This window comes from Nannobrachium achirus (genome assembly GCF_963921795.1).
Source record: "Nannobrachium achirus genome assembly, chromosome: 16".
Classification (NCBI taxonomy): Eukaryota; Metazoa; Chordata; class Actinopteri; order Myctophiformes; family Myctophidae; genus Nannobrachium; species Nannobrachium achirus.
The window spans coordinates 47,392,757-47,416,758 of record NC_137823.1 but is presented as its reverse complement, the minus strand read 5'-3'; the positions used below and the strand labels follow the sequence as shown (position 1 = coordinate 47,416,758).

General features: G+C 39.6%; 2 protein-coding genes across 2 annotated transcripts; both read right to left on the bottom strand.

Annotated features, from left to right (window-relative positions):
- Window positions 1–1,431: 1,431 nt before the first annotated feature.
- LOC308300594 (uncharacterized protein) lies at window positions 1,432–9,317 on the bottom strand. The gene is made up of 7 exons (XM_080744465.1): window positions 9,039–9,317; window positions 7,184–7,678; window positions 5,949–6,524; window positions 4,356–4,481; window positions 2,739–2,837; window positions 2,176–2,245; window positions 1,432–2,087 (listed from the first exon to the last, which is right to left on the bottom strand). The coding sequence occupies exons 1-6, from the start codon at window positions 9,193–9,195 to the stop codon at window positions 2,190–2,192; spliced, it is 1,509 nt and encodes a 502-aa protein (XP_080600591.1). The 5' UTR covers window positions 9,196–9,317; the 3' UTR covers window positions 1,432–2,087; window positions 2,176–2,189.
- Window positions 9,318–10,650: 1,333 nt separating this feature from the next.
- laptm4a (lysosomal protein transmembrane 4 alpha) lies at window positions 10,651–22,532 on the bottom strand. Its single transcript, XM_080745187.1, has 7 exons — window positions 22,334–22,532; window positions 19,905–20,025; window positions 16,464–16,540; window positions 13,757–13,879; window positions 13,382–13,477; window positions 12,733–12,831; window positions 10,651–11,650 (listed from the first exon to the last, which is right to left on the bottom strand). Exons 1-7 carry the CDS (start codon window positions 22,460–22,462, stop codon window positions 11,576–11,578), a joined length of 720 nt encoding a protein of 239 aa, XP_080601313.1. The 5' UTR covers window positions 22,463–22,532; the 3' UTR covers window positions 10,651–11,575.
- Between the last annotated feature and the right edge of the window lie 1,470 nt (window positions 22,533–24,002).

The window sequence follows — 24,002 nt, the reverse complement described above, 5'->3', positions numbered from 1 at the left end:
AAAGACTAAGTGGCCATGCCCCTATAATGATGAAACTCTGTTATTACATCCTTGTTGAATATAAAAAAATGTAAAAGGCATTTTTCAAATTATGGTCTTCAATAGACTGCAAAAATAATAAAACCCCAATTGTCCAAAGGCATTCACATGTTTTCCGCCTTCTCCCTCAAAAAAGAAAAAAAGAAAAAGCATGTTTAACAGCAGCCATCACAAATCCTTTCCTCCAACTCGTCTCCAGCGTTTAGTATTAACATAGCGATGCTATGTCAGTACCATTCATCCCAGGATATACTGGCTCACTTTTTCAAAAGTGTGTGTGTGGTATCCATGAAAGCCAGTGGAATGGCAAACAAACAGAAGACAGCTGGGTGGTAAAAGGAAGGGAGAGGTTCCAAACCAGACCAGAGGTAAATGTTGGGACTGTTGACTGACTACCTCACACATACATAGCAGACAGGAGAGTACTGTTGTCAGTGGTGTTTCAGACAAAAGAGTAAACCCATTCCAGGGCAAACACGGTGCCTTTTTTCTTCCTTTGGATTCATGTTTTTTTTGTACAATGATTGAGATGTGAAAAGGAAGTTGTGGTAATCTGTACAACCAATAGCATTCTGTACTATTTGTTCATCAGGTCAGGACACTTGCCACTTACACAGATTGGAAAGTTATTCATCCTCATCTATGGATAAGGTGGTTTTATGAAATAAAATGTTTAAAAAGAAGTTCATCTGACCTGTGATTTAGATCTCTCAAACGTCCACTCTTTCTGTAAAGTCATGGTACATTTTAACACAGAAATATCAGTGCCTCACTAAGATATTTACTTTTCTATATTGGCCCAGAATCATAGGATTTCAGAGTTATATAAAATACACGGATATAACATCTCTTTTGTAACATTGCTTAAAGTTTTTGGACCACAGTGTTGAATCTCCCAAAGCCCTGATACTAAGCTAAGCTGTTGGCACTATTTCTTCTAAGGCTCCTGACCCCTGTGACTTTTTTGCTTTTGCTGGGTACACAGTATGCTTCCCATACATCTAGTGTAGGTTATGAGGTTGTTGACAGATCATGAATAGTTTGACGTCACTGAAATTATATAAGTGAATATCCTCCTGTAGAAATATTAAGTTATGTTTGTGAATAGTAAAACAGTACTTCAAAACAGTAGGCTACTTGTAATGCAGGTGTTTAAAAGAAAAAATGCAATACATATCGGACAATGCATTTCATTTTCAGTGGATACAAAAATACAGGTTTGGTCTTTATCATGCGTGAAAATAAGTGTTTATAAGTGTATGTTCTACACCAAGTGCAATATATAGAATATTTCCTAATTTCTCCAGTCATAGAGAAAAAGCTCAGGTAACTCACCTCAGTGGGCCAATAAACCTACGCAAGAAACATTCTCTATTGTTCAAATTTATTCACTTCTGTACATTTTTGAAATATTACATGTCACATTTTCAAGTGTTCTCTTTCTTATCAAATGAATTCAAATTATGCATAGAAGAAGAGCATAGGATAGTACAGATACAATTTGATTGCAAGAGCTTATAGAGCTTATACAAAAAGAATACGAAAATAATTTAGCATTTCTTTAGGACATCTCATGCAGAGAGGATCAATTTGAGACATTATTATATAACACACATTTTCACACAGAAAACAAATATAAATCTGTCAATACAGGACATTAATTTCTAAATGATACATTTATCTACCAGGCTCAAAACCAATAGAAACAATAGCCTATACAACATCATTATTCCTATATTAGGCATTTGGAGGATATATTGTAAATACTGTACTGTATACAGTATCTGACAGCAGATTGAACAATATCAGACAATGGTGCACTTTCAGTCATCATACTGTATATTCAGTGATCTGACGTTCCAGGCAGTTTATTTTTCTGCCGTTTTTCATGGAGTGCTACCAAATTGTGCCACATCGGTTTTGTGCGTCACAGCTCCAGATGATCTGTGTGTGAAAACCATTGGAGGTAGAAGGAGCTAGATGCCTGTTCTGCAGTAGCCCGTGGCTGTGACGCTGACAGGAAGCTCCCGAGCGGACACTGCAAGGCTCTGCAGAGGGTAAATAAACAAGAGGTCAATCTATGGGGTGGAGGCATTTTAACACCAATCCTCTGTGACAGAATGTATCAATCCTTACCGCTGTGTCTTCCTTTACGCGCGGCCCACCATGTTCTCAATCTGCTCCACTCTGCCTGTCACGTCAGCTAGTGCGAACAGTCATGGAAATTAATTTAACTTAACAGTGAGGCAGTTCGCTTAAACAGTTATGGAGAAAGGATTGCTCACGTTAACTCCTTTCAGCGTTTTAAATGTTTGCCCTTGAGTCTTCACTATGTGAAGGTTATTCTGGGCGGTGATAGTTCAACTTCTGTGAAAACTCATTGTCTTTGACATGATATTACAATCTTTTTTTATCGTTACTGTTAAGTGTGTGTGTGTGTGTGTGTGTGTGTGTGTGTGTGTGTGTGTGTGTGTGTGTGTGTGTGTGTATGTGTGTGTACGTGCGTGCGTGCGTGCGTGCGTGCGTGCGTGCGTGTGTGTGTGTGTACAACAGAGAGTATTTCCATTAAAGTCCTATTACCCCGAGAGGATCCAAAATACTACAGTATATGCACTGGCTACAGCATACCGTATCATGTGCTGTGCAAAGGGAATGCTTCAAATACAGTGATTCCTGTGATATGACAACAGAAAGGATATATTTTGCTGTGAGGTCCTGGATGGCGGCCTGTGCCTGCTTCTGGAAAGCCAAACGGGCCTCGCATTTGCAGGGGTCCTCCACCACCACCGCTTTCACCTCTTCGCAAGGCATGAAAGTGAAATTCACATTAGTGCAACAGATCATTTTCAAAAACCAAAGTATGCAGAATACACATTTAAATCATCAGTGTTTAAAGTTGACCCAAATGGACCCGTCCAGTTTTTATACTCTTAGAGTTAAATTAAACACTGACGATGTTACTGTGTACCATACCATCCACCCAACATTTCCCCACTAGACCACCTTTTACCCACATATAACCAATGAATGAACCAACAAATGCTAAACAAATACTGTATGTGTTATTGTGGATATATGTAGATGTGAATATTCTACTCCACTAATATTGACAAACCAGTTCCACAAACACATTCCCACACATACCACCGACATCTTACCGTTTCACTAATGTTCACTGATTGGTGAAACAAATAATGAGGTATGTGCCATCTGGAAAGGCTGTGTTAAGTAACACTTTGCTGTGACAACGTTGCAGCAACGTTGAAGCAACTCTGCCAGCGTTACCAGCTCATTGTCCAACAGAACCAACAGTGAATGTAATATGTTAAGGATTACGCAACAGTTGGTTCAGATGTTGTGACAAGCATTGCCATTGGTGCCCGCTTAAAAGCCAAATTCATCAGTGGTGTAAAGTAACTAAGTACATTTACTTAAGTACTGTACTTGTGCAATTTTGTTGTATTTGTACTTTGCTTGAGTGTTTCCAATTTCCTATATTTTTATTTTTACTCCTCTACTTTTAATTGAAAACTTTAGTTACTAGTTACTTTGCAGATATAAATGATATTATAAAACATACATTAAAGGGGAAGACCACCCATTTTCAATATTGAAATATGTCATTAATATACCTTAGAGGAGTTGTGTGGAAATAGAAAAAAAGTTCCTCCCCTTCTGTGTTGCCTGATTGATTTTGGGGTTTGTATTGTAAAGTACAACTTGATGACATCACACATTGTACTTTACAATACAAACCCCAAAATCAATCCTCCAGTTCTAGGCAACACAGAAGGGGGGGGGGGGGGGGGGGGGGGCTTTTTTTCTATTTCCACACAACTCCTCTAAGGTATATTAATGACATATTTCAATATTGAAAATGGGTGGTCTTCCCCTTTAATCCACTTAAGCCCTATTTTATACCAAGGCTATTTGCAAATAGCCGATCTACAAGCTCACAACGCGAACGCGTCACATCACGACACGTGGTGAGCTTGTAGATCTGCTATTTTCAAACATTTTGTACTTTTTACTTTTGGTACTTTAAGTATATTTTGATCCCAATACTTTCATACTTTTACTCAATTACATTTTGAATTACTGACTTTTACTTGTAACGGGAGTATTTCTATATTGCAGTATTGATACTTTTACTTAAGTAATAAATGTGAGTACTTTTTCCACCACTGAAATTCATAATATATATTTCTTCACAACTCTATACACAAGACATCTTCTGACCCAAACTGTTATTTGTTGCACAATGGTCAGAGGAGCAAAAGTCAAAGTCAGAACCACAGTAACCTTTAAGTTCTTACGTTTCAGGGAACATGTTTTCTTGTCCTCGTTCAAGATATACCCATTCCGGCACTTGCAGTAATACGAGGCGTTGCTGTTGACACATATGTGCTCGCAGTCATGTCCCATGGCACAGGGGTCCACACCTAGAACAAGCCAGGGTTAAGGGATAGCGCTGTAAAGCAGGAAGCATGGGTACAATTTCATAGGATGGCATGTTGTTAGGTATCTCTAGGTGGTACACTAAAAGTAATTGACAATATTAGAGGCTTCTGAAACCACAACGTTTCAAACATATATGCTTCAAATTGATTTGTGATTTGTTAAAATTCTCACTTTCAATGGATGGCAAAAGACAAAGAACCCTATTTGGATTATTATTGATTATCTTTGAGCAGTGCTCCTGGAAAGAGCTAAGCTACAACATCTGGCTTTGTCTGGTCCCCAAAAGATCTCTGGTCCCCAAAGAATGTCCAGGCTCTGAAGCGTGGCTGCATCTGGCCTATATCTTGGCACAAACAGCTTGAAGTGTGTTGTACGCCCTGCAGGGTCCCATTGGTCAAGCTTCGCAGGACGTGCTGTGATTGGCCAGTGGGACGCTTAACGAAATCAACTCATAAATAGCACCACCTAACATTTTGCCATATCCAGTTTGAATGAAATTGTAGGTACAAAGGACACTTTTGTCTGAGTTTGGTGGGCAATATTGTGTTAAGGTGTATGTACTCAGAGAGGTTGCCATGTTGACAACTTTGCATTTCATGTCACATGATGTCAGGTAGACAATCTGATGCAATCATACACCTTCACGCCAACTCAGCCATGGTCTTTTGCATAAAGATTAGTGCACCATGGGTTGCAGGACAAATAAACAATACAAAACCAAACTAAACTACAACATAACAGCAAGTCAAACTTCAGACACACACATGGAAAAATGCAAGTAGAGCCTCCTTTGTGTGAACGTCTACAATCAGATAAACGATGCAACATCAAATCCCTAGTAAGAAGAGACATTATTAAATGTGTAATTGTTTAAAATGTTTAACTTGTGAGAAGAAACCTTCATCCACAAATTGCTTCTTGTAAAATTGATTTTTGATCTCAATGGGTTTTATAAATGTTTGATGCATGTTTATTTTTAATTAATTAAACTATTGTCAGAAATTTCAATTAATTTCAATCAACTTGCATTCCTAACTGATTATTGGTGAGGCTCTACTGCATGATCAAATCACTGGAATTATGTCATAATATCACATTAAAAACAACAAAGGTAACAGGTTCAAAGCATTGATGATGCTTTGTTACACATCTGTGATTTTGACCAATACTTTACAGTGGGCATACTGTATATTAGCAAATAGAAGCTACTATTAACACATCTGCAGTCCATGTGGGGGTGGGGAATTAACTATTTATCATAATCTTATTTCGTCCACATTTTGCATACAGAATGTGGTGTACACTTGACCACACACTTTTGTTTTTAATCACTCAATATAATCTATGAAATGTTCATCGCCCCCTGTAGACTGAAGATGACCACTACTGAGGAACTAGAACCTATGTTAGCAGGAGAAAGGTCTCCTCGGCTCCTCTTTTAGGCCTACCACACAGGGTCTCCCGAAACTTGGAGGTGAGCTTCTCAATAACGCCATAGGTCTCCACGTAGAAGACGTGCTCCTCCAGTGGAACGCTCGCCATCAGTTGCAGGGAGCGCATGTCGGCGCGGTCCACCCCAACGGCATAGATCTCAATGCCCGAAGCGCGGGCCGCAGCGGACACTTCCTCCACCTGGTCTTGAGGTCTCCCGTCGGTCACGATGATCGCCACCTTGGAGATGTTCCTGGGACGGGGACGGGCGCCAGACTGCACTGTAAAGGCTTCATTCATGGCCGTCTTGATGGCGAGTCCCGTCATGGTGCCGGCTGCAAGGGGCTCGATGTTGGAGATGGCTTTCTTCATGTCGAGCCCATTCAGGTGGTCTTTGAGCAGGAACTCTATCTTGACCGTGCTGGCGTAGTTGACTACAGCCACTCTAGTGGCATCTGCCCCCACGTCCAGTGTGTCGACCATGTCAGCCAGGAATATCTTCACCTTCTCGAACTCACCGGGACGCACACTCCGGGAACTGTCAATGATGAATACCAGATCCAATGGCCGGCTCATGCACTGAGAGTCTGTTTCTGATGATCAACCAAAGGCACTTTAGTTTCTTTCACACTAAAAGCCAAATGTGTTATTCAATGAACAACATTCATTTAGTTTACTTGTTGACATCTTTCAGTTAGAAAGGTTCTGTTATAAAATCCAAGGCTTAATTTTGTGAAAGATTGTTCAAATTGTTTTGGGATGCATAACGCAGGGTCTTCGAGTAACAGAAGGAAGCTGTTGGCTCTCACGACCAATAGTTGTGCATCACTGCAGTGGTAAAATGACAGACAGGTTAGCCTCTAGTGAAATGATATAGTATGTCATACAAGAGCATACTGTATCTTCTGCGGTAAACATTCACCACAGACTTTTCATAGATCATGTTTGCTTCTCATTTCCCTGAAAGAAAAGGATGCCCGGCTAGGTGAGATCCCCCAATGATCTCTCCTGTGTTTCCCGCCTCTACTTTCCTCACAACTTCCTACAGGACCAAGTTGGACTATATTTTTCAAGTTAGTTTGAACTACTGTATGGCCTAGGCTATTTCTAATTGAGTGATCTCTTCAATAATGTTGTTTGCACATCACTATCATTTGTCAAATTAAGTCAAGAAAGCTGAACTGGAAAGCAGTGAGGTACATTGGTTGGGATGGTGCAAGTTACAAAATGAACCTGACTAGGGATATTCTACCTGGACTGATGGTGGTGATGATGCCGCTTTGGGTACTGACCGGTAGCATCAGGGGAGTGGTGGTCTCCACTGGTGGCACAGTGGTGGGTGCCAATGTAGTCACTGGTAGAGTTGGTGGCACAGTTGTTGCTGGTAGAGTTGGTAGGGTGGTGGGAAGGTATACCACAGGCGTAGTTGGCACTGTAGGTTCTGGCTTAGCCAGTGGTGTAGATGGGCACGGACCTTTAAATTTGTAATGACCCACTGCGGGAAAGGGGCCTTTAAATCTATGGTGATGATGGGCTACTGGTGGAGATGGGCCTTTAAATAAGTTGTACATATGCGGGTGCAGTGGCCCCTTGAACTGATGGTGGTATGGTGGCATAGGGACTAAAGGTCTGTGGTAAGTTGCTGGTGGAGATAGAGGGATGGGTCGATACGCCAGCTGTGGTGGCATCCTTGGTGGCTGGTGGTGGTGGTAATGATACCCTCTATACCTGTAATCACTGCCATGAACTATGGGCCACCAGGAAGGAGAAGCGATAGAGCACATTAGTACGTTGAAAGTAGTGTAAGTTGTCTTTTGTGTATAATATACTACTACATCTTACTGAATTTTAGTAAGTTGTCGGAGTAGTAGGCTACACGATTTTTAAGGGCAGAGATAAATTATTAGTCAAAGCATGAGTATATTTTCAGTCGCCTGCTGTGTGTCGTTTCATACAAGCTGATGGATTATAAGGAGGTGCTTGTGAAACTAATTTAGTTGTTGATTTCATGCATGTATTCTTGATAAAAGTATTTAGAACTTCTGTTATAGCCTAAACAATAGTTAAAGGGATATTTCACTTTCAAAAAAGCTTTTGGTCATTTTATCGTCTAATCAGACTTTTATGAACACCCTGAACAGTTTTTAATTTGCTTGATTCAATATTTAGATATTTTTATGTAAATGTTATCAGTCCTCCTCCTCCAGGAGGAGGGCCCCATACACACCTAGCCTCGTACCCGCCCCTCTTCCAGAAACCAAAGTTGGTTGTTTACTAGGCTAATACACACCCATTGAAAACTTCAAACTCAATTTTAACCATGATAGATTAATCATAAACACCCATAATATAGGCCTAATACCTGAGCAGCCCGTGTTTTTTTTATGACTTAATAATTAATTGGGAAAAAATAAATACAATAAAACATTATTAAAAATAAATGAAAAAAGTTATCAAAAAACACGGCCTGCTCACGTATTGGAGCATAGTATGAGTCACCAGAAATAAATATTTTAATGAATCTATAATGGTCAAAATGGATTTTGAAGTTACAATGGGAGTGTATGGGGCATCAAATATCTAAATATTGAATCAAGCAAATTAAAAACTAAAAGCCTGATTAGATGATAAAATTACCAAAAGTTTTTTTGAAAGTGAAATATCCCTTTAAATTAGCTAGAAATACTGAAAGATGTTAGATCAGCCTTACATTTGGGGGTCATTTTCCATAGCTTTACAACTTATTCAAAACCATTAACCACATAAAACCCAAGCATGTTCTGTGCGTGTGAGGTGTGAGCTTGTAGATCGGCTATTTTTGGCGAAGATTTTTTTGTGTAGATGGACAAAAGCATCCTGCAGTTGCAACCCAAGTCTTTTTTTTTCCTTTTTTTTTTTTTTACAAGCATAGAGGTTTAAGTGGTTAATGGTCAAAATACTGTAAAGTGTAAATGCTACAAATATTAGTCTACATGAAAATGCTATTTTCTTGGCTTTGACATAAAGCATGAAATAGCTAGAAAAGGAAAAGGTTACAACTGAAACTGTGATAGAAACGTATGAAAATCTGAAGGGAGAGAGCCAGCAAAGCAAACAGAAAAACTTACTGGCTGGGTTCAGGGTCCGATGCGGTGGTCGCTCATTATTTCTGGTTTGTGCAAAGCTTTGAAGAGATAGTTGCTGATGATCCATTCCATATGTTGCCAATACATCAGGCAACAGGAGCGAGACGCAGTAGCAGAGAGTCCAGAATATAGACTTCATTATGGCAGTATAGTAACCTAATCTGTTCAGCCTGAGAAAGTCTATAATGATCTAAGCGTGGACTGCGGAGCGGAGCCACATTTGAGGAGCATTGACTCAAATACGTCAGCCTTTTTGTCCAATCCAGACGCGGAGTCTGTCATTCCATGATGTCAACATGCCCATCTCCACTCTGTCTGCAGTTGGAAGGGAGTGGTGAGTTAGGTTCTACGACTCCTTTGAGTGGTAGGCTATTATTCATCCATAGCACTGTTTCCCAAACAGTGGGTCGGGTCGGGCCGGGCGTGGACCCATTTTTGGGTCGCGGTCTCGCGCACAAATTTTGTATGGGTCCCTTAATATTTTGTTTCCTACATTTTGTTTTTAATTATTTCAAAACGTAAAAAAAAAAAAATAAAAAAATCATGAAGAAAACAAAAATACGGATTTATAAAATATCAAAACATGTAGCCTACAGTTAGCTTAATTAGATGTTTTGTTAAGGATATAATAACAAATACCTTTTTTTTTGGCCTAGTAGCTAGCCTATATCCTTGACCTTCACACATATTTATACAATCAGATGTTTTGTTAAGGATATAATAACAAATACCTTTTTTTAGGCCTAGTAGCTAGCCTATATCCTTGACCTTCACACATATTTATACAATCTCACAATGCATTGCTGATGCGAAGTGATCTGACTGAGCGCTCAAAACATTCTTTTCGCCACGCAACCTTCACAGAACTTTAAAATACGCCTACTAGGTCCATACAAGTTATCTTATAGTTATAGACAGTGCTCAGTCAGTGGGAAGGGCACTTTTACCTATAGGCCTATTAAAGGAATACCAGAAAACTCGCCCCCCCCCCCCAGAAGCAAATATTTGATTTTAGTCTATTCTGCATCTAGCTTAAGGCCACAGACCCGTTGGGAAACGAGTTTGGGGCGACTCTGGCTACCCTATTAAAGCGCAGCATGCCAAACGAAATAACTGAGCAAAACGCCTTCAAATCACTTACTTTTAATGTTTTTTTTTAAACAAACCTAAGAATGGCAAGTAGTAAAAGTAATACTTAAAACTGTCACTTAATTGAAACTCAAAAAGATTACAATTCTTTCACAATGAGTTTTGAATACCATATGGCCTAATTCATTTATCAGCCTCTGGTTTGTGGTTTCAACAGTTATTTTTGGCATCATGTCAAGTTATTTACCTGTCATTTTTCCAGGTTGACTCTCAATAACAACATTTTCTCTGTTAATAAAGAACAATAAACTCATAGAATAGCCCAAATAGTAACATGCAGGTCCAGGGCTGAATAACATCTGATTACAACATTATGGAGGGTAAATTTTGTTGCAATTGCAAAACTAATCCTACTTTACCCAGTAAAGTAGGATTAGTTTTGCAATTGCAACAAAACAATGCAGTGTGAAAACAAGTTGAACTAATTATGGGATGATAGGTACAGTAAGGTGAGAGCTCTTTTATTAAGATTGACAGAAAGCATATCGGTGTTTTGTTCTTAAAAAAAACAACATTATAATAAAAACAAAACCGAGTCAAATAGTGGATAAAAATGTTTTGAAACTTTTATTTAAGTCAATATGCTTAACACTAGGTTTGAAACATTCTGAAAATTAAGGAGAGGAATAAAGGAAAAGTAGCATGCATCTACTAATGTTCACAAGACACTGCAGGTGAGAAAACATCAGAAACGACTCAACAGCGCCCCCTGTCTTTCTCTCCTTCAACTTGGTCTCTGCTGGAAAACCAATTCCTAGTTTTGCTAAAATACAAGGCAGTATCACAAAGGAGATGGATGAGCATGGCACACTGGGTGTTGTACTGACCCACAGCAAGGCTAAATAAATAACAGGAGAGACAAAAGTGCTACAAGTTTCCCCATCAAAGATTTAAGATGGAATAAAATCTAAGTTAATACTAAGGAAAAACAAAAACAAAAAAACAATTCAACAATAACAGAAGTGTCATTAGTGGATTGTCATAGTTCTTTTTTTATGTTATTCCATTTACATTTCATATATCAGTCTACGGTAGGTAAAGGATAATGTTGGATTGATGATAGCAATGTCAAGCAATGAAAATGTTTCACAATTATCCCTTTTTGCTAAGACACAGGGAAGATAGGTTGATGTCTTTCGTCACCTTATTAAAAACTTCAAATCATTACAGAGCACTCAACCTGTCCCTCCATAATCCTTTAATTTATCTACAAAATAGCATGGAGTAGGGCCAAACATGACATCTGAGTGGTCATTCACTAACACAGTGGGGATAAAATGAAGGGGGCGTGATGGTGGTCATGATGCTGGGAAGTGTTAATCAAGAACTGCACAAGTGAATATGACTGTTTTGGCGATGGGGTTATTTATTTAAGCTGGCATGTAGGGAGGGGGGGGCTCCTTCTCTGGCATCTTCATTGCCATCTCGTAGGTGGGCAGGATGTACTAGAGGGAACAGAAAAAATATCTATAAATCGCACTGGAAAATATTCACAGCATAAATTCTGAGATAGAATTTGTCTTCTAACTTTAGCACTTCTTTAGCAGAGAAAAATGTCACACAACGTGTTGTGAGGTTGTAGATTGGCACCTTTTGGCGAGCGACACTGTCGTATGAGTATAATTTGAGCATAATTCATGGTGCATAATTCTGAATTTTAGTGTGTCCTGTACATTGCTAGATACAATTCAATAAACTTGTGTTTATTTGTGTCCCCCCCTTGTACATGTTGCATGTATCCATGTACAGGAATCCTTTGGAGTTTCTTTTTAACCGTGTTTAAAGCTAACGGTACCCTACATTTTTGCTGTTAAAGCAGTTATTTGCTAGTTGTACTTGCTAGGCTCGGTTGCCTGTAATGTCTGCTTTGGAGCACCAGGGGGCAAAACTGACAGCTTAAGTGGCAAGGAAATTAAGCAGTGAAATATCCCCAGTGAACCAGTGAATAGGAACTGATGCAATACTGTCAGTCACATTCAAAAACAACAGAAGTTGACTCAAAGTGCTTTCCATTAAAAATAACATCATAAATATACCCTGTAAAACATAGGTAAAAGCAACATAAAAAGCAATACAATTTAAAAACCCTAAAAACTATACTGGCATAGTTTTGACAATCAACCCTAGGTATGGCATTTTACCAATATCATGCAATCCTAGTGTGCGTCCACTGCGCCCTCATGTGCAACCCTTTTTCCTGGAGGAAACCCTGGCTAAGTGTGTATGTCTATGTGTTTGTGTACGTGCACTGTAGCATCAGTTATTCCTCTCCTCGCCAAGTAATTCGTGCAGCTCTACCGTGCAAGAATTAAGCAACTGCTAAAGCTTTGCTCTGCACTTCTGGGATGCTTAAATTGAATGAGTGAGCGAGGCATGCCAACTGCTGACTGTGTTGCACATTGTGAGAACAGAGTGAGGTACAACTCTCATCCCTCGAGACTAATGTGAACGTTTATAAGTATATCACCGGTCTATCATGAATATGAATGTATGGATGAAGGGAAGCAAATCCCGATATCCGACATACCTGGGGTGGAGCCTCAAAAGCAGGGTAGACGGCAATCTCGGGCATGTTCCTGTTGTTGATGTACTTGTAGCAGTTCCACACACAGTTGATTAGGTAAGCCTGGACCAAAAAAATTAAACAGCTCAGTTTAGTGCCAAGAGAAACTACGATGCATCATCGAGACATGTTTTATCCTGTGCCTAAAGCGCCAGAAACAGAAAAAATCGCATCATAATAGAACCATGGGTTTTAGGTTAAAGGTCTACAAACTTGACCTAAGGGTCTTTTTTTTTTTTTTTTTATCCCTGTGCTGCTATTGACGTCCGCACTGCTCTGAAATTGTTCTTCAATGTTCTATGCTTTTATTTTTTCTTGCTTTATTGTAATCATTTTAATTATTTCTTTTTTATGTATTTTTTTATTTTTATTTTACATTTTCTCTGTTAAGCACTTGTGCTTCATTTTATGCTCTGTAAAGCACTTTGAGCTGCATTTCATGTCATGAAAGGTGCTATACAAATAAAGTTTTATTATTATTATTATTATTACAGATCTGCGGATTCTGCACAAAATAATTACTCTTTAAATACTAGAGTCATATAGTATGTTTATAGTCAATCCTAAGCTACAAAAACACTACTATTAATTCTGCAGTTACATGCATCCTTACCTTGAGGATGATTAGGAAAGCAAAGAAGACCAGCACAAACAGCAGCAGGCAGCTGGAATCCATGGACAGCAGGTTGTCCTTGTAGGGGAAATCCGGCTGAGAAGTAACAGAATACGCTTAATACTTTCAAAGGAGAAACCGGTTCAAAATCCATCTCCTCTCCTTCCATGGATTTCCTTTTCTTGTTGTATTAAGACAACTTTTTTTCAGTTTGCAGGTTTGTCTGTCAACATCAACACGTAAGCAGACACAGACCACCACTTTATAAAACCCCACTAGCTACATACGGACATATACAGTATATATAACTTCACACACTTCATCCTTTTATGCTGCAATCGTAAAAGTTTTCATAGTGTTAAAAATGAGACTGACCAACTGGTCCAGGTAGTCCTTGATCCTTGGCAGGTAGGTGAGGGAACTGATGGCAACCAGACAGCTCAGGGCAAAGTCAAACAGCTGGTAGCAGAAGAATGGAATGAGCCAGCCGTCACGATGCTGAGATGGGTTGGAAGGAGAGAGGAAACAGGTATTGCAAGGTCAATAAGGATCGCCTTAGGAGGACTGTATTAGAGAACATTCAGAACACTAAAGAGCAAAAATACGCAGTCCTCCCGGTGTGGTGTGCTCAGGCCTCCAGAACTTTCTAGTTCTCAATATTGTACCAAATCATATGGTTGGTTGCATCATGATTACAGGGGTTCGTCCATTCATTTGGGTCATTCAGTGAACTGTATGGTGACCACATCTGAGCCATCCTGACCATAGAGTTGTATTGAATTCTGACGCCAACTCTATGGCGGTGACTCAAGATGAATACCTTTGAGGCAAGTTGTTGAACTAGTGCAAGACTGTATGGATATGCTCACATGATCAATTTTGAAGACGGCACAAAATCCTGGTAGGAAAGATTTCTTTGTTTACAGTGCTAATGCTAATTAATTAAATACATTTACTCCTTTTTGCTGTGCCAATTATGTTGCAAATATAACTTGGTGCAGTGCTTTGTCTTTATCTTGTGTGCACGTGGGAGAGTGCAATTTTCTGATGAGGTTACTGTGCTGCAAGGTGAGGATTATAACAACAAGCCTTATATGGTGTTACAATATTCTGGTGAAAACATGTGGTTAGTAGCTTGTTTATAGTTTTCTCTCTCCCCACAATAGAATAGTGCCAGTACAAGTATCTTAACTTCCGTTGGTTAGAGAGCTACTGTAGCTTTGTCTGACGGTTGAGTGGGCGTGGAATGACAACAGTGAAATGTTCGCCGGTGGTTTATAGTAGTGAAACAACATACAACATCTTAGCGAACAAAGGACCTTCTTTACACGGTCAGATCACAAGGGATAATAATGTGCACAGGGTACTCTCAACTAACCCATTCAGAATCAGGACTGAGGCCGATTCTAAAGATGCCTTCTAAATCTTGACCTTCTAATTGTTCTTCTGAAAAAAGAGCAAATACTTCTTTGTCACACACAAAAATTACCTAGTTTATTTTATTTTCATGAATGTATTATCGAAAATATACATACAGCAATACTAATATGAAATGTGACCAAATCAGCAGGGTCAAACATATACATACAGCAATGCTAATGTCCCTTGGCCATGTAGAAGGTTGTGTCAATCAAATAAGCAACTACGCAGCAATTGTTTTTAAGTATAAACTGCATGTCCCACTGGGAAGAGACCACGGGGCAGACCAAGTGCCAGATGGGGCGATTACATCTCCACACTGGCTTGGGAACGCCTCAGGATCACCCAGTATGAAGCTGCTAATGTTGCTCAGGAAAGGAAAGTTTGGAGTTGTTGTCGGGTGGAAACCTTGTACATCCAAAACTGTTCGTTTTGTATTTATCATTTAAAAAATGATTTAAAATAGACAATTTAAAACGATTTAATAATAATTGCAGAATATAGGGTATATTCTGAAACATGATCAATGAGCGTTCAATATCAGAGAGAATTACAGCAGATAGTATGACAGTTATGATGCACTGCCACACTGTACTAAAATACGGCATCTACCAGGGCCGCCTATGACCACGTTCTTGCACAGCTAAAGCATATCCTACAGAATGCTGATGTGCACTAAGGGCTACAGCTGCAGCTACGGTATATCTCACGCTTTATATGTGCACACAGTCTTCCAAACTAGGGTCCAAACTAGGGTCTCGGGTCCACATCAAAAGGCTAACAAACCTTTTCATCCTGATGCAATGAGGCAAGTCTGTGAGGTGAAGATGATTGGAATAAGAACAGAACATTATGTACCAAACTTTAGCAAAATAAGAAATCTTATGAATTTCTTTTGAACAAATGAAAAGAGGAGGGGGCAGTGATATTTCTTGTTACCACTTCTTGACAAACACCTGAGACATCTTTGTCTTTGTGGGTAACTAATGCTATTATTAGGCTAGAGACTCAACAGTGAGACATTTCTTAATTAAGGCTAACATATTTAGACCACACATTTGCATAACAAACACCTTATGTTGTCAAGGAAACAGCATCCAATACATATTAGGAATGACATCCAAGATTCGAAATTTGGCAGACTCTACAGTAGTATAGTATATTGTTCACACTGTTGGCCAATTGATATTAAATTTAAGTTTTTACATTTTTGAGTCAACAAATCTTTTGCCAGAGCAGTGGAATATTTGAATTTGAGCATTCGTTTTTGGCATTCCAATGTCTCACTCACACACACACACACACACACACACACACACACACACACACACACACACACACACACACACACACACACACACACACACACACACACACACACACACACACACACACACACACACACAGCTGTTTATTTAATTTGTATTTACTTTTTTTTTTTTACTATATCTACTGCATAGTACTGTGTTCTATCCGTCATTCAATGTTATATGAGATACTTCAATGGTTTCCAATGGAAAGTCTTTTCTAGGATCTCCTTTTAGTTGACCTTGTACCAGTGAACTGTACCGTCATGAAACTGTACTTTTTTCTATGCAAACTTTTAATAAAGTCTTCAATCAATCAATCAATCAATCAATCAATCACCCACACACCCACTTACAGTAATAGCTCCATAGACCATCATGGCACTGATTGTGAGCATCAGTAGAGAGATGGCAAATCCAACATAGGCATTCTCTGTGTGCAAAAGAATAAGAAAACAAAAGTAAATAAATAAGAAGAATAGTTCATCGAATATTTAACAATCAATACAGTGTGTGCAATTGTGACTGCAGGACAACGAGGGTTGGCCTCCTCTCAGAGAGGGAGCATTGATCTGCACGTAGGAGTACTGGAGAGGCTCCAGGGTTCCAGTCCTGCTTTGCAAGCTCTTTTAAAGGCCTGCTCAAGGGAGCCCTTTAGCTGCTCCGTCTCAGCATCAAGTAAAAGACACACTGAAACACAGGCTGGGATAATTAAAAGGCCTGCCTTTTTGCGCCGTCCTCATGTTTCAGTCAAATGCTTCCGACTGTTCTGCCTGTTGCGCTGGCGATGTTCGCACATGAGTGAGTTAATGGAGGAATGTCGGACAACGCTGGGGAGCCTTACATTATTTATGGGTACGAGCAGGATGCTGTTCTACTTTACATCACTACGTGACATGATCATACAGTACCGATGCTAACTACAGGCGTAATCTGCAGGCCGTCATTGGTATACGTACATACACTGCGGTTGTGACGTGGATTGTGGATGGGACATAGTACAATTCCATAGGCTTATGGTTATGCCATTCATCAGATTATCAAAGAGTGTCTGAGTCTGTGTGCAAACAGGATGTTACAGAGCAGATGTTGCACAATAGTGAAAGCGCCAATTGCTACTCCGAATCTGCCAGACTATGACGTGGACATATTGTGTCGATATTGATTTACTGAGTAAGGTTTGAGATGTTTCAGCATCTGTGTTGTTTTTAATTTCACTTCTCTATTTTGAACATCTCTTCTAGAATACTCTTTGAGCATTTACTCATAAGTAGGTCGGGAGTTAGAGAGATGGCTAACGATAATAACATCAGGTGGTAGGAGACATCTTGTTGGAACTTTTTATTATTTTGGGATCTCAGATGTCAGCTGTATTAAAACAGGCCTGGCCAGGGCTCAAACATCATTCCCACGTTGTATCTGTCACTTATGTAATTTGAACATGGCCTTAATCGTGAAGACAAATACAACCCACGTCAAATAGAGCTACACTAATTGTTGGCCATAATGTCAGCCCAAACAGTCTGTGAATGCCGACATTGTCTCAGTTGGCTGTAGACAACATCCTGTCCTGTCTGTTGGCATCAGTCTGTTGTATGACAGTCAGATGACCACAACCTTTTTCTCTTCTCTCCCACTAGGACTGGGCATTGTTCAAAAACTTTTTGTTAGATACTGGTACAGATACCTTGACTTCGATACCGGTTCCTGAGCGATACTTTTTTCTGTTTTTTACTAAATACATTTCCAAAATGACATTACAGTATGTTATGCATTAAAATGAACTAGTAACGGTCTATCAATTTTAATTGAGGAAAACATTCCGGTTAAACTGGATTAAATACAGACTTCTGCTACTGGCAAGCATTGCCACGACTTGAATAACAATTGCCTGATTCAAACCTTTTTTAAACAAAAGGCATATTTAACAACATCTGATAACTGATAATTATGACATAATGCATGACAGAAGGATACTATTAAGCACATTGAAGCATGACTCATATTGTTGTTGCACCAATGCAGCTCGAGTAGAAAGGTTGGGCAAAAGTATTTGTCAACTTGCTTGCCGTGCCATTGTTTTAATAATTGAATTACCCAGTTGGGTAGAAATGAAATGATCCGAGAATAAAAAGAACATTTAAAACCCATCATGGATGTTTTAAAAGAACTCTCCCCACCCCAACCACCTCCACAATCCATTTGCAAACTAGGTGGATGTAAACTCGAATCTCACAGGGACAAATGCTGTGAGTGCTGTGTATTTGTCGGGGATGAAAGAGGGGGGATACGTGAATTTTATAATGCACAACCTGGAGGTATTTATTTTTTGCAGGAAATGTGACAGGTACAGCGCCATCCTCATCAGTCAAACAATTTCTAATGTTGTGCTCTTCAATGCACGTTCATGACATTAGGCTGTAGATTTGGTACCGAATGTCACTGTATTATCCGGTGCTCGATGCAGCAGCAGTTCGGTCGCTGCCATAAAGTATCGAATTTCGGTATCCAGCCTTATAGCGATTGATTTTCAGAAAATGAAGCGCAACTCAGCGGGTGTCTTTAGAAGCCCTCCTGGCATCTTAGCCCTTAAATGCACAAAGGTCACTACCATGTCAGAGGGTATAACGGCGCTTTAATGTGTGTGGTGGAACGTGGCATTTGAGGCAGTTTGTTATCAGTGAGTTAGCGTTTGGCTCTGGGAGGACAACATGAGAAAACACCAGTATCACCTGTCAAGCCTCACCATCCAACTGGCTAAGTGGACCAGTTTCACTGCAGTGAACGAAAGAAAACAAGAAAACCTCTTTTAGACACCAGCATGAACATAGTTAAAGGACAACTTTGTTTTTTTACAATAAGGTTTCATATTTTAGATTGTAATTAGAGAAAAGAAAAAGTGAGTGTTAAAATGTTTTCATTTGCTTTGTTCTATTGTTTTATCGCATTTACCGTGCTAAAATGTGGGGCATGCGTACGCATGGGGCATGCGTACAAGTGGCTAAATATGTCTTTTTAGACACAATAAGCCAGCAGTCTCTTTATTGCTATTTACAGTAGCACTTCTAGACCCCATAAGTCACATCGAACCATGAAAGGTTACGTTGTATCTTGGGAATGGGCTTATTCTGTGTAAAATGAAATATTTAGCCACTTGTACGCATGCCCCCAACCACTGAAATAAGAATCTCTAAAACAATAGAAAGAAGTAAATGAAATCAATTTAACACTCATCTTTTATATTCTTTAATTACAATCTAAAATATGAACCCTTGTTGTAAAAAACTTAAGTTGTCCTTTAAGCAACGTTCTGCTGTCTTCACGAAGTTATTCTCCACAATGTTGGAGGATACTCAGCATTACAATAGAAAGGCCACAACAGCAACCTTGCATAATGAAGCAAAATGCCAATTGTATTCAGTGAGTTGTACAAACACATTTTGACCCACTAGCCTAGTGTTTCTTGAAACGCTGACGAAGGCTAGAGGAACAAAAAATGCCAATTTGTTTGACTGCTGCTACAGTATGCACTAAAAGAAGAATTTGAAGAACTTATTTTGTGAGTGAGGAATCTGAGGATCTTCCCTTTTATCTTGTGCATGTTTAAGAATCTGCATCTGTCATTAATCCAAGTCTTTTGAGTAGAGTGGGCAAATCATTTGGACTACGTGTTCAGCAACACTACAGGTAATTTCAACAAATTCAGTGATAATACCATTTACTGGGATATCCCCCCGCCCCCCCCCAGGATAGAAATGACAGACATATGATGCTTCAAACGCAACGCCAATGCTTACCAGACATCCGGTCTGAGGCAAAGCAATTATCAATGACCTCATACTGCAGATCAATGGTGGGCACATTCTCTGGATGGGTCACGGCCACCGTCAGCAGGATGCCCATCAACAGGTTCACTACCTGGAAGAGATGGAACACATGGCTACATTAAGACAAGAGTGATGAAAATGCATGGCTTAATTCAACAATTAGTACATAGGAGGTGAACTTAAAGGAGCTATAGTCAACTTTTTCATTGTAGGGCCGACACTTTGTTTACATCCTAGTCTATAGACTAAACAAAGTGTCGGTCTGACAATGGCCAAAATGATTATTTTATCATTATTTTACGCCTTTTGTGGTCATTTTTTAATAGAAACACATATATGAAGCTTATTTTTTATAAAATATTTTCAAAACATTATTTTTATTTTAGCATCCGTTTTTCAAGAAAAAGTTGACTATAGCTCCTTTAACTTTCAATAATGAACTTTCCAAGGACTCAGTTCAGTCCTTACACTACAGTAACGCATGTCCAGTCCTATAGGGTGGAATTATAATGCAGATGATTTCATTATATCAAGCACACAGCCACTGGTTCTTTCCTTCATGCAAGACTACTCTGCTACACTAGGATTTTAACTTAAGATGTGAAAAGGAATGTGCAAAAATAGAATGTGTAAAACTGAAACCATCTCAGGGAGACAAGCTAGCTCACAACACCTGTTGTTGGACGCCTTGAAGGCGTTGGTGTGATACTTGACTCGGAAGAGTCGGGATGCAAAATAAGAACGTACAAGAGCTGTTAATTAAGTGTCAAATACACACCAATCAATTTGAGTTTCCCTTGATGCATTCACACTAACACAATGTACACACTGATTGGCAGGACAGCTATTGTTGTAGACATCTGCTCTGTTGTGATCTGAAAAATATATTCTCTAGTAGTATTGAGGTTGTGACTTGTCACTTATCCCCTGCAAGCAAGCGCAAGCTTGGAGAACAAGATGACAGCAACATATTGTCACATGACATGTTCCTAAGTGTATTAAGCACATACAGAGAATATACATTTGCAGACGTCACATAAGTGTGGCCGGAAGCAGGGCTGCACAATTAAACAAGTTTCAATCGTGATCACGGTAATTTTGGTTTCCCACAACTAAAGTAAAAGGATTGTCTGATTGACATGTATTTATGTGTAGCAGGAACGTAGCACAATGTCTGATTATTGACATGTATTTATGTGTAGCAGGAATGGAGCACAATGTAAAAGTGAAAGCAGTGCTCTGTTGATTTAATTTAGTGCAAAGTTTTGGTATTGATTCTGAGATGCATAGAATTTACGGTAGGTGAATAAGGAGGAGTAAGGAAGGACAGTAGTAGCACTAAATGAAAGTGAAAGCACTGCTTTGTTTATGTGACAGCTCTGTCCAACAGCAATACAAATGTCAATGAATAATCATTTTGGCCATAATTGTGCAGCCAGAAGATTATTAACTTGACTCATTAAGAGCTAGACAGACATGACAGGAACAGACAGATTTGGTACACAACTGTATCTGGGTATAAGTGATAAAGCAAGCCCGTTTAACTATATATTTATACAGCTTAAATAACGATTAAGTATATGTATAAGACTATGTACAGATACTGATGATGGGTCATAATCCGCTAATTGACAATTTTAGTTTGGTGACTGATTTGGATTTGTAATAGCAAGTTCACATGGCTGTGAATTGTCACAATCACAGTGACAAGAGCATCGCGTGGCTCATGACTCATGAGAAACATGTTAGTGTTGGTCAGCCATGGGTTTCAATATTACGACTTTACACAGCAGGAATTGTTTGTTACGTAATGTGAAACAGGGGATTAACGCAACTGCATGAGGGATACAGACAGTTTCCAGGGTGGGGATCATAACGAAAGAGCAACATCTAAATCTGCCATGAATCACCACCGCTGCCACATACAAACCGTTAGCTACGCAACTAAGGAAGTACCGCATATACCCATAGCAATATTTAGACTATGTGGTCGTTATTATGGGACGAGCATTGAAACTGCATATATTATTAATCCAGTTTCCCTTTCCAAATCCAGGTGATGGAAGCCAGCTGGATGATACTGGGGTGGCAAACGATAGTGTTTAAGGTCGTGTATATGCGGGCCGTTAGTAACTTAAAGCTAATTTACAATTCATTTACAAGAGTTAAATACTCGACAAAAAAATGTACGTGTTCTCAGCAGAATAAAGTGCTAACGCGCGTCGTGTCGACACTTTATTCAGCCGAAAGTACGGCATTTTGTATCGTTGGAGAACTTAGCTAGCGTTACCTCTCTCACTAGCGCAACTCAACCTAACCTAGCGGCCAACTCAACACTTTAACCGAGGAGAGGAGGTCGTCGGCTAAAAGCTAGCCAGCAGCAGCGAACATGCACGTACCATGTACCATGTTCCCAGGATGATGGTGCCCGTCCGCACATGGCAGCATCCACAGCATCGTGTGGTGTACAGCCTGTCTCGGCTGGGTTTGAAGTGATGCATGTCCTCTAATGTTGTTGGCACGAACATTAGGAGATGAGGTGCGCTGCGCGAGGAGGAAAAAGCTCTCACGATCCGACAACAACCACCATGGACAACAACCAAGAACCAACCCACCACGAACTGGACGCCACGCCCACTTTAGGACCCCCCCCCCCCCCACCCCCGGATACATTGTTAAAGGACCAGTCTGCATTTTGTTTTGAACATAATGGATTTAACTAAAAGCACATTGGGGAAGGGTGATCCTACTGGCACACTGGCAGTGCCAGTGTGCCAGTAGGCACTGCCAGTAGGATTTATATTTTAAAATCAAATATTGTTTTAAACGTGGTCACTTAAATTAAGTAATCTAATTTGCAGCAAATTACATCCTGCACATAATTCTACATTCATTAAAATTCTGAACTTTGACTGGGGTTAGGGTTAGGATAACAATGTCCTGACAACCAAAATATGTCAGAATGGGGTGTCATTCAAATGTATGTTGACATGATGGGACACCGACTATCTAGAAAATAAAAACATGGCACTTCATTTCAAAAAGGTTGCTGACCCCTGGCCTACAGAATGCTTCCACAAATAATTCAAATAGGCTAATCTGAAAGTCCAGTCTATACTTTGAAAGGCTGTCAAAGTCAGGACAGCATTGAATGAAATGCCTAGGTTCCCATGCAAGGCTAAAATAAATAAATAAAATAAATAAAAGTCAAAGTCAGGACAGCATACAATAATGATAAAAATAAAATAAAAAAATCAGCAGGGGAGATTTAAATGCTTGGGACTTGTGAAAAAGAATTAGGGAATGTTTGCACACAATTTACTGCTATGTCGTCTATTTATTCAACCAACAATCATAACAATGTTTTGCCCGTGGTATACAGCACAGGGACAGAGACAGACAGACAAATACTGTATAGATTTGTGGATTTATAGATATTTCTAGACAACAGCCTATTGTTCAGAAGTTCAGAACAGATACATGTCACATACATTCAACCATCCATCCATCTTCAACCACTTATCCGGAATCGGGTCGCGGGGGTAACAGTTCCAACTGAGACTTCCAGATTTCCTTATCCCGAGCAACTTCCTCCACTCCCTCAGGGAGTATACAGAGGCGTTCCCAAGCCAGTTTGGAGATGTAATCCTTCCACCTGGTCTTTGGTCTGCTACGGCGTCTCCTCCCAGTGGGACGTGCATCGAGGACCTTCCTAGGAAGGCGCTCGGGGGGCATCCGTATCAGTACTAGATGCCCAAACCACCTAAGCTGACTCCTTTCCAAGTGTAGGAGCAGCGGTTCTACTCAAAGTCTCTCTCGGGTGACTGAACTTCTCTCCCTATCTCATTCAACAACACTACAAATACAAATAAAGTCCCCTAACATAATTCCCCAACTCATTCCTATATCTGGAATCAATGGGGGTAAATGTATTTTAATCAAATTATTGTCTTAGGAATGCGACAAAAAACAAAGAATATTATTGAAATCAAGTCTCCATGGCGTGAGTAATCAATAGATAGTAGTAATCATTTTTGGGGTGAACTCCTTTAATGAAATTAACTGTGA